Genomic DNA, 11,659 nt, shown 5'->3' with positions numbered 1-11,659 from the left:
AGAGATAGAAACATTAATGATGAGAGAGAATCATTGATTGGCTACCTCCTGCAAGTCCCCTACTGGGGATCGAGCCCGCAATCCGGACATGTGCCCTTGACCAGAATCGAACCCGGGACCCTTCAATCCACAAGCCAACACTTGCAGCCACTGAGCCAAACCAGCTAGGGCAGTGCCTGTTATTTTAAAATTCTGAGCTTGTAAACCAGGTTCCTATGCTCATTTACAGCATGTTGATTTCTTCTGTCACCTGTGCTTTCCTTTCCTCCTTAGGATATTTTGCCACATCAGAACCAGAGTTCCTCTCAGGAGCTGACTTACCCTCAGAGTCTCCTTCCTGAATGCCTTTGTCCGCAAGCGCAGAACAAGTGCCTGGCTGTGCCGGCCGCCCCGTCACCCCCAGGCACAGCCTCTGTTGGCGTGATTACTCCACTCCGCCGTCCCACATCTCTGTCTGGCCTGGGTCCAAAGCAGAAATCCCCTTCACCTCTGAGAATGGGAAGCACCTCTCAGGCAAGTTAGGCACTTGTGCTCTGGATGGTGGGTAAGCAGGAGTCCGAGCACAGGTCCCAAAAGGTAAGGTGCCACCCACCCGTCTCAGGCCATATCCTACCTCTGATCGCCTTTGTGATCCGGGCCAGGACTTTCTCTCATTCTCTCCCTCAGTGACAATTCTTCCTCATGGTTCACCCTTAACATGCAAGCCCTCAGCTCTGAGGCCTCCTGAAGCAGGCATGCAGCTTCTTCTTTTTTTTTTCTCATGTGTCAGTACTTTTAATGTTGTATACATAAAATTATAGCAAAAAGACGACTATAAACAAGATGTAGCCCCTCCATTTCCATGGTCAGCTCAGTGCGTTACAGTAAACCACGTTTATATTCCACCATCAAGTGTGGTTCTCCCATTAGTTCACTTTGTGATGGGTCATGAAGAATATCTTCAGCCGGGACCGGTGTGGCTCAGTGGATAGAGCGTCGGTCTGCGGACTGAAAGGTCCCAGGTTCAATTCCGGTTAAGGGCATGTACATTGGTTGCGGGCACATCCCCGGTGCGGGGTGTGCAGGAGGCGGCTGGTCGATGTTTCTCTCTCATCGATGTTTCTAACTCTCTATCCCTCTCCCTTCCTCTCTGTAAAAAATCAATAAAATATATTTTTAAAAAAAGAATATCTTCAAACCCAACAGTCTCATCATCACCCCTCAAAATATCCAGTGAAAGGTGTGAGCTTGGAAGAAATGGAAGACGCTGAGCCTGTTGCACTGCCTTGAATTCCATTTGCAATTTTAGTGGAGCAAATAGACCCCGGATGTTTCTCAGTGTGGAAAAATTCATTTTATCTTGGCTGAGCTGGACATTGTTTTCTGATAATTCAAGAGGATGACTGGGCAAAAGTTCATTTTTCACACAAGAAAAACCTTTTCGAAGATCATGACTTTCCAAAGGTCCGCTTGCTGATGGCTCAGTAACTGGAATACTGTCCTTTAGCTGAGCTCCAAGTCCTCTGGTATTCATCTTCAGCTCACTCTGCAAACAGCCTCTCGAGCCCGGTAGCGTCAGCCTGCCCCCGGCATGCAGCTTCTTAACACGCCTCCTTCCTCGTTGGTCTGCCTCTTTCAAATACCCTCCCGTGGCTATATTCAACCTTTAGTCTCATCACAACATCTCGGTTTACACACATGAGATCATATTCACCTCCCTGTGTTCTGGCTGAGTGCAGAACAACTGAGAATCAGATCTGGGGCAAAATTTGGAATTACTGTGGAATGTGTGAGAAACGAGGCAAGAACTGAGGGTTCCCCGCTCAGAGAGAAGCTGATGGTCACCATCGTCAAACCTTGGAAGGGCTGTCATGTGGGAAGGGGATTAGAACACCTGGCAAGGTTTCTCTAAGAGTTTTTTCTTAAAAAAGTATATATATATATTTTTATTGATTTCAGAGAGAAAGAGAGAGATAGAAACATCAACGATGAGAGAGAATCATTGCTTGGCTGCCTCCTGCATGCCCCCTACTGGGGATCAAACCCACAACCCAGGCATGTGCCCTTGACCGGAATCGAACCTGGGACCCTTCAGTCCGCAGGCCGAAGCTCTATCCACTGAACCAAATCAGCTAGGGCTAAAATATATTTTTATTGATTTCAGAGAGGAAGGGAGAGGGAGAGAGAGAGAGAGAAACATCAATGATGAGAGAGAACCATTGATTGGCTGCCTCCTGCACGCCCTCTACTTGGGATCGAGCTCACAACCCAGGCATGTGCCCTTGACCGGAATCAAACCCGGAACCCTTCAGTCTGCAGGCAGATGTTCTATCCATTGAGCCAAACCAGCTAGGGTGGTTTCTGTAAGATTTGACTTTTTAAAAACTCTAAGCAAGTATTACTTTGATAAATAAAAAATAAAACAATAAAGATAGACACACAATGCCGAAACCGGTTTGGCTCAATGAATAGAGCGTCGGTCTGCGGACTGAAGGGTCCCAGGTTCGATTCCGGTCAAGGGCATGTACCTTGGTTGCAGGCACATCCCCGGTAGGGGGTGTGCAGGAGGCAGCTGGTCGATGTTTCTCTCCCATCGATGTTTCTAGCTCTCTGTCCCTCTCCCTTCCTTTCTGTAAAAAAAAAAAAAAATCAATAAAATATATTTAAAAAAAAAAAAAAAAAAAGATAGACACACAAAGATGGGACTTGTTCTGAAGGGCCCAGAATGGCAAAACTGGGATGAAAAGGAACACTTCTTGATGCAAAATCAAAAAGAACCATCTAAGAAGTGGAGCTGTCCGACTTTTGCAACTCCGCCGCCCCCGCAGGCCGCCCGGCCCGGGACGCTGGGGACGCCGCCGCAGCGGCGGCGCCCGGAGCCCGGCGGCCTCCCAGCACCCGTCCCCCGCCGCGCAGCCCCCCGCGCGCCTGGTGCCGCGGGCCGCGCGCCCCGCACACCGGACGGAGGCCCGGGCGCCCTCTCCGTGCACCTCCCGGCGGCGCTAGACTTCAGTAGAGTTGACTGAATTCAAGGGATTAAGAAGTATAAATTGGGGGGACGCCGCGGCGGCGACGTCCGGAACGCGGCGATGGTGGTGCCTGGAGCTCGGCAGCCGCCCAGCGCCCGTCCCAGCCGCGCGGCCCTCGCGCGCCTGGTTCCGCGGGACGCGCGCACCGCGCACTGGACGGAGGCCCGGGAGCCCTTTCCGTGCACCTCCCGGCGGCGCTAGACTTCAGTAGAGTTGACTGAAATGAAGGGATTAAGAGGTACGGATTGAGAAGTTTGAAAAAGATGGCGGCGGAGGTTAGGGGCTGTTCTGTTGCCTCGCACCCAGCGAAATCGGAGGGGATGAGGTGTGGAGGTGCGTGGGTCTGGCTGGTGGCGGGGGAGAGGGGCTCTTGTTCCAAACCTAGGGGAGATTGGCTCTCCATCACCCTGAAACCCAGCTTCTGGCGAACCCCGGGAGACCCAGATGCCTGCGGGGAGAGGCGGGACTCTTGCGGAGGTGCGCCCAGCAATCAGTGTTTGCTGCGCTGGAGTGCGGAACGAGGGGACTTAGATACGTGGAAGGCAGAAGGACCAGACTCACAGCCATCTCGGCTCGCCGCACCATGGCCTGTGGGCGCCCTGAGACCCCGCCCCACCCTGGGACCCGCCCCGCACGTTTTGAAGACCTGCCCCGCAAGTCTTGCAGGCACACCTGCGCCCCAAGCAACGGCTTATGCATGTGGGTGGCCTGCCCTCTGGCAGCGGACCAGATGATCTGCTGTTCTAGTCGGACTGCTCCAGGGCCACTCAGACAGGAGGAAGAAACTACAGTTTTTGCTGTAATCCTTGCTGAGTGCCTAAGGCAGTAGCTGAGCTACACCCCATTGGAGACCCAGAAACAAGGGCATCTAGTGGTCTGTGGGAGATGACACCAGATTTCAACCACGTGCATAAGGGACACATTCAACGGGAATATTCAGTGAGCGCCAAAGCTTTGCTGCACCAAGACCCGGCCCATAAACGTGTCTCCTGCACAGCAACTCTTCCTTTATAGACAAAGAGAGCCCCCCCAGTGACACCAACAACAATCAAGACTTAACTATACAAAGGAGGACAAAGATGGAGGCATAGGGCGGAAGCCTGATTGTTGCCTACCACAACAACTTTGAGACTACGACAAGAGAGCAGAGCAGACACCATCCAAGACCACCATAGGGCTGGCTGAGTAGATGCTCTACAACTAGAATAAAAGAGGGGTATGTGGGATGATGCTGATGCCGGTGACCCAAAGACCACACTTTAAGAACTACGGCTCAGGCGACACAAAAGAACTATGGCTCAGGCGATACAACAGCGGCCTGGAACGTGCTCGGCGCAGTTCCCCCGGCGGTCTCCGGCTGAGGGGACGGCTCCACTGGCAGCCAAGCACGGACAGACGAACCCCTATGAGACATGGGGTGGGAGACTCCGCGCTTGCTGACCTCTGAGTCCGTCAAGAATCTCAACGCCCCGGAAGCGGCCAGGTGCGCATGCTCGGCGACCGGCCACCAATGCAGACCCAAGGGCCGACGCAGCGACGCCAGACTGGCCCACCGCCATGCACCGGGTGCACCGAAACTTCGCCGAGCCACCGCCCGACAAGTTCTGCAGCAGCCATACTGGAGCTCTGGAAGGATGGCCAGGGGAATTGCTGAGGGGGGATTGACCGGCAGGAATTGGGATCGGGAAGACGGGGCCCCGCTGAGACCCGGGTGCGGGCGGGGTTGCGCGCCTCTGGGCTCGGGTGTGGTCACATGCCTCTGGGTATAAGTGAGGCCTCAAGTCCCTGGGTCTAGGTGAGGCCACATGCCCCTGGGTCCAGGTGAGGCCGGACTCCGGGTCCGGGTGAGGCCAAGCGCCCCTGGGTCTGGGAGAGCCCACACACCCCTGGGTCCAGGCGAGACCATGTGTCCCTGGATCCGGGTGAGGCCGCGTGCACCTAGGCCCGGGTGAGCCCAAGTGGCCCTGGGTCTGGGAGAGGCCAAGCGTCCCTGGGTCCGGGCGAGACCATGTGTCCCTGGATCCGGATGAGGCCAAGTGGCCCTGGGTCTGGGAGAGGCCAAGCGTCCCTGGGTCCGGGTGAGACCATGTGTCCCTGGATCCGGGTGAGGCCTTGTGCACCTAGGCCTGGGTGAGCCCAAGTGGCCCTGGGTCTGGGAGAGGCCAAGCGTCCCTGGGTCCGGGTGAGACCATGTGTCCCTGGATCCGGGTGAGGCCTCGTGCACCTAGGCCCGGGTGAGCCCAAGTGGCCCTGGGTCTGGGAGAGGCCAAGCGTCCCTGGGTCCGGGTGAGACCGTGTGTCCCTGGATCCGGGTGAGGCCTTGTGCACCTAGGCCCGGGTGAGCCCAAGTGGCCCTGGGTCTGGGAGAGGCCAAGCATCCCTGGGTCCGGGCGAGACCATGCGTCCCTGGATCCGGATGAGGCCTCGTGCACCTAGGCCCGGGTGAGCCCAAGTGGCCCTGGGTCTGGGAGAGGCCAAGCGTCCCTGGGTCCGGGTGAGACCATGTGTCCCTGGATCCGGGTGAGGCCTTGTGCACCTAGGCCCGGGTGAGCCCAAGTGGCCCTGGGTCTGGGAGAGGCCAAGCGTCCCTGGGTCCGGGTGAGACCATGTGTCCCTGGATCCGGATGAGGCCTCGTGCACCTAGGCCCGGGTGAGCCCAAGTGGCCCTGGGTCTGGGAGAGGCCAAGCGTCCCTGGGTCCGGGTGAGACCGTGTGTCCCTGGATCCGGGTGAGGCCTTGTGCACCTAGGCCCGGGTGAGCCCAAGTGGCCCTGGGTCTGGGAGAGGCCAAGCATCCCTGGGTCCGGGTGAGACCATGTGTCCCTGGATCCGGGTGAGGCCTCGTGCACCTAGGCCCGGGTGAGCCCAAGTGGCCCTGGGTCTGGGAGAGGCCAAGCGTCCCTGGGTCTGGGTGAGACCATGCGTCCCTGGATCCGGATGAGGCCTCGTGCACCTAGGCCCGGGTGAGCCAAGTGGCCCTGGGTCTGGGAGAGGCCAAGCGTCCCTGGGTCCGGGTGAGACCATGTGTCCCTGGATCCGGATGAGGCCTCGTGCACCTAGGCCCGGGTGAGCCCAAGTGGCCCTGGGTCTGGGGGAGGCCAAGCGCCCCTGGGTCCGGGTGAGACCATGTGTCCCTGGATCTGGGTGAGGCCTCGTGCACCTAGGCCCGGGTGAGCCCAAGTGGCCCTGGGTCTGGGAGTGGCCAAACGTTCCTGGGTCTGGGTGAGACCGTGTGTCCCTGGATCCGGGTGAGGCCTCGTGCACCTAGGCCCGGGTGAGCCCAAGTGGCCCTGGGTCGGGGAGAGGCCAAGCGTCCCTGGGTCCGGGTGAGACCATGCGTCCCTGGATCCGGGTGAGGCCTCGTGCACCTAGGCCCGGGTGAGCCCAAGTGGCCCTGGGTCTGGGAGAGGCCAAGCGTCCCTGGGTCCGGGTGAGACCATGTGTCCCTGGATCCGGATGAGGCCTCGTGCACCTAGGCCCGGGTGAGGCCACGTGCCCCTGGGTCTGGGAGAGGCTAAGCGTCCCTGGGTGCGGGTGAGACCATGTGTCCCTGGATCTGGGTGAGGCCTCGTGCACCTAGGCCCGGGTGAGGCCACGTGCCCCTGGGTCTGGGAGAGGCTAAGCGTCCCTGGGTCCGGGTGAGACCATGTGTCCCTGGATCCGGATGAGGCCTCGTGCACCTGGGCCCTGGTGAGCCAAGTGGCCCTGGGTCTGGGAGAGGCCAAGCGTCCCTGGGTCCGGGTGAGACCATGTGTCCCTGGATCCGGATGAGGCCTCGTGCACCTAGGCCCGGGTGAGGCCACGTGCCCCTGGGTCTGGGAGAGGCTAAGCGTCCCTGGGTCCGGGTGAGACCATGTGTCCCTGGATCTGGGTGAGGCCTCGTGCACCTAGGCCCGGGTGAGCCCAAGTGGCCCTGGGTCTGGGAGTGGCCAAACATTCCTGGGTCTGGGTGAGACCGTGTGTCCCTGGATCCGGGTGAGGCCTCGTGCACCTAGGCCCGGGTGAGCCCAAGTGGCCCTGGGTCAGGGAGAGGCCAAGCGTCCCTGGGTCCGGGTGAGACCATGCGTCCCTGGATCCGGGTGAGGCCTCGTGCACCTAGGCCCGGGTGAGCCCAAGTGGCCCTGGGTCTGGGAGAGGCCAAGCGTCCCTGGGTCCGGGTGAGACCATGTGTCCCTGGATCCGGATGAGGCCTCGTGCACCTAGGCCCGGGTGAGGCCACGTGCCCCTGGGTCTGGGAGAGGCTAAGCGTCCCTGGGTCCGGGTGAGACCATGTGTCCCTGGATCTGGGTGAGGCCTCGTGCACCTAGGCCCGGGTGAGCCCAAGTGGCCCTGGGTCTGGGAGTGGCCAAACGTTCCTGGGTCTGGGTGAGACCGTGTGTCCCTGGATCCGGGTGAGGCCTCGTGCACCTAGGCCCGGGTGAGCCCAAGTGGCCCTGGGTCGGGGAGAGGCCAAGCGTCCCTGGGTCCGGGTGAGACCATGCGTCCCTGGATCCGGGTGAGGCCTCGTGCACCTAGGCCCGGGTGAGCCCAAGTGGCCCTGGGTCGGGGAGAGGCCAAGCGTCCCTGGGTCCGGGAGAGACCATGTGTCCCTGGATCCAGGTGAGGCCTTGTGCAACTAAGCCCGGGTGAGGCCACGTGCCCCTGGGTCTGGGAGAGGCCAAGCGTCCCTGGGTACGGTGAAGCCAGATCCTGGGTCCGGGTGAGGCCGTGCGCCCCTGGATCCATCCGGGTGAGGCTAGGTCCCAGGCCCGGGTGAGACCACGCGCCCCTTGGGTATGGGTGAGGCCACGTGCCCCTTAGTCCGGGTGACGCCGTGCCCCTGGGTTTGGCCGAGACCAAACCAGAGGGAGTCGGACCTCCGTTACCACCATTTGTCCACCATCCAGAGCTGAGGGGTCAGTGCTGACATGTACACATAAGGAACTACTGGACATCGAAATTGGGTCTCAAAAGAACTGTTGGTCCAGGGGGAAGCTCGCTACAGATTGATTCATTTGCCTGTCAGCATAAATATTATTGCTCGTCTCACATTCAGTTCTTATTAGTATATATCTAGTGACATATGATCTCGTTCATCTAGAGGAAATGATGAACAACATAGACTGAGGAACAACAACAGAACCAGAAGCAAGGAGGCATCGATCGGACTATCGGGCCTCAGAGGGAGGATAGAAGAGGGTAGGGGGAGGGTGGGGGGAGGGGGAGAGTTCAACCAAAGGACCTGTATGCATGCATATAAGCCTATCCAATGGTTGAGTTCAACAGGGGATTGGGGCATGCGTGGGGAGAGGGGTGGGATGGGAATGGGGGGATGAGGACAAATATGTGACACCTTAATCAATAAAGAAATTTAAAAAAAAAAAAAAAAAAAAAAAAAAAAGAAGTGGAGCTGTCCAATACGAAACGGGTTGCGTGGCAAAGTGAGAGTCTTGTTTTGATGGTATTCAAGCAAATGGTGAGTGACCACAACCCCCTGACCCCAAGCGGGATGGGGAGTTTAACAGAGTGGCTCTCCTAGCCAGTGTCCTTTCGGTTACAAAGTAAGAGTGACCTTCTCACGGCAGCTCAGGTGAGGTGGGATTTCCGGAGAGAGGTCAGCTCTCACGGGACCCAAGGAAAACCCGAGCAAACTTGGCTGCGGGCGGAGGGGGATGAGGTCAGCTCCAGGCCAGCCCCCCTGTGGTGACTCAGCTCTCAGCTCTGATTCCGGGGTTTGTTAGTTCATATTCTTTCCCAAGAATCTGGAAGGCCATTGGCAAGACTTTGGATTTGGCTTCCTCTGAGTCAGGCGTCAGTCCTGGTTCCATCAGTGGTGGTCATGGGGGTGGAGTCTCGTGATTCAAACATAAGAGCCTGGTGACAGAGACGTCCATGCTGTGGGGGTAAAAATTCTCAGAAAAGTTGGGAGGGCAGACACCGTCAAAATGATGGTCCTGTCCAAACTCATTCGGAGTCAAAAAATAATTCCATGCAGATGATGTTCTTCATGGGGTTGTAAAGAGGTCAGGACTAATTCCTATTCAGCTGAAGGCGTCCACTTGAATGAAAGTGAGGGGATGGTTTGCTCAGTGGATAGAGCGTCGGCCTGCTGACCAAAGGGTCCCGGGTTCGATTCTGGTCAAGGGCATGTACCTCGGTTGCAGACTCCTCCCCAGCCCGGGTCCTGGTCATGGCACGTGCAGGAGGCAACCAATCGATGTGATTCCCTCACATCGATGTTTCTCTCTGTCTTTCCCTCTCCCTTCCACTCTCTCTAAAAATCAATGGAGAAATATCCTTGGATGAGGATTAAAAAAACAAAAAAATGAAGTGAGGGGACAGGAGAGGTGAGGGCAAGGCCATGGGAAGAAGCGGTGAGAAGGGAGTAGACGGAGCCCACGGGGCAACTCATAGGCCTTGGCAGGTTGGCTGCTGAGACACACGGAGTCTGGGTCAGAACCACCCACTGGCTGAATGGCAAGTTACACTCCACCCGTGTCAATGCAGATCTTCCCCATGCAGTTTTAAAATTAACTTTTATTTTTTTAAATATATTTTATTGATTTTATTACAGAGAGGAAGAGAGAGGGATAGAGAGTTAGAAACATCGATGAGAGAGAAATATCGATCAGCTGCCTCCTGCACACCCCCTACTGGGGATGTGCCCGCAACCAAGGTACATGCCCTTGACCGGAATCGAACTTGGGACCCTTGAGTCTGCAGGTCGACGCTCTATCCACTGAGCCAAACTGGTTAGGGCTAAAATTAACTTTTAAATTTGAGAATACTTTTACATTTACAATAGGCTGCGCAAATAATCCAGTTTCTATATAGCCCACACCCAGTTTCCCCTGCTGTTCATATCCTACATGACTCTGGTATACTCTCACCACTAACAAACCAATATTAATACGATATTAACTAAATGCCAGACTTTATTTGGATTCCATCAGTTTTCCACTGAGGTCAATTTTTTCCATTTCAGGATCCCATTCAAAATACCCGTCTAAGTTTCCCAGGGCCGCCAGAACAAATGGCCACGAACGTGGTGGCTTAAAACAATCAGGATGTATTCTCTCACAGTTCTGGAGGCCGCAAGTCCAAAACGTGTAGGGCGTCTCCATCTGAATCCTCCCACATCTCCTCCAGCTTCTGGCGGCCCCTGGCGTCCCACGTGGAGCTGTGCCTCAGAGCTGATGACTCCGGTCTCGGCTCCCATGTCTTCATGGCCTTCAGTGCACGTCTCGGTGCCTGTCTCAAATCGCCCTCTCCCTTCTCTTCTAAATCGTTGGATTTAGGGCTCACCCCGCACTCAGGATAATCTCATCCTGCAATACTTAGCTTAACTGCACCTGGAAGAAACTATTTCCAAATGAGTTCACGTTCACAGGTACCGAGGTTAGGACTTGGACATATTTTTTTTTGGGGGGGGGGACACAATTCGACCCCCTGTAACACCACATTACACTCCGTCTCCTACGGTGGTGCATACGCTGATGGCTCTGAGAGAAGGTGCGATTCAATTCCACGAGCATTTACCCAGCACATTTCCTGGGCCCAGCACTGGGCTGGGTACTGTGAGAGGTCCTGGGTCCTGGGTCCTGAGCCCGGTCTTCCCGCGGCTTACAGTCTTCTGGGAATGACACCAGCCATGTGCTGAGTGAGCAGGGAGTCCAGGGAAGGAGGGCAGCTCATGACCCCACAGTCATGCGGGAGAGGGACCAGGGTCCAATGCTGGGAGACAGCTGTGCAACCCACACCCGCAGGATGACCTGTGACGGCCTGAGGGGAGTTGGGGAAGGATAGGGGCAAAGTGGGGGACTGCAGAGAGCAAGGCAAGGATCTGGCCATGGGGTATGAGAAAGAAGCAGGCCTAGACTCCACTATACAGAGCTAAGCGGAAGCACTTAGACTGTAAGGTCAGGGGCCCCAAGCTAGCCTGTGGGGCTTGCAAGGAGCCAAGCCAGTGTTGTCCAGAAAACACTGACACTGAGGAAGCAGGTGAGTGCTGACCAGGCTCCATACGCCCTCTGCCCCAGGCCAGCACTGGCCACCACTGGGGAGCCCAACCTGACAGAGAGGTGAGGAAACAGGGCTCAGCGATCACTGGGACAGGTACATCGGAGGTCACTGCGGCCACAGCCACGGGGGAACTGAGAATTGGGATGGAGCAGCAGAGACAAAGGGGAGAAGGAGGGGACAGGTGCATGACGGGACTCCAGAGATAACAGCTCAGGGCAGGGGAAACACGTCAGAAGCCTGGTCAGAGGGGCAGAGTGGAGAGAAAAGGCGGGGTAAAAAGGTGAGGGCAGCCCTAGCTGGTTTGGCTCAGTGGATAGAGCGTCGGCCTGTGGACTGAAGGGTCCCAGGTTCGATTCCATCCAAGGGCACATGCCTAGGTTGTGGGCTCGATCCCTAGTAGGGGGCATGCAGGAGGCAGCTACTCAGTGATTCTCTCTCATCATTGATGTTTCTATCTCTCTCTCCCTCTCCCTTCCTCTCTGAAATCAATAAAAATATATTTTAAAAAAAGAAGGTGAGGGCAAGTATACAATAGAGTTCCTTGATTCCTAGCAGCCCAGCAAAGGCATTAAACGTCATAGCTTGTGGAATGGGGTGGCCTGGGTTCAAATCCTACCTCTTCCTTTCCCAGCTGTGCCACTTGGGGCAAGT

At 56.6% G+C, this 11,659-nt stretch overlaps 1 protein-coding gene across 1 annotated transcript; it reads right to left on the bottom strand.

Moving 5' to 3' along the window:
- Positions 1-754: 754 nt before the first annotated feature.
- Positions 755-10,213, bottom strand: LOC129148325 (proteasome maturation protein-like). The gene is made up of 3 exons (XM_054713177.1): positions 10,068-10,213; positions 1,176-1,559; positions 755-943 (listed from the first exon to the last, which is right to left on the bottom strand). Exons 1-3 carry the CDS (start codon positions 10,211-10,213, stop codon positions 859-861), a joined length of 615 nt encoding a protein of 204 aa, XP_054569152.1. The 3' UTR covers positions 755-858.
- Positions 10,214-11,659: the final 1,446 nt, after the last annotated feature.

Source organism: Eptesicus fuscus, chromosome 25, assembly GCF_027574615.1.
Source record: "Eptesicus fuscus isolate TK198812 chromosome 25, DD_ASM_mEF_20220401, whole genome shotgun sequence".
Taxonomy (NCBI): Eukaryota; Metazoa; Chordata; class Mammalia; order Chiroptera; family Vespertilionidae; genus Eptesicus; species Eptesicus fuscus.
This window is presented reverse-complemented; position numbering and strand designations above follow the sequence as displayed.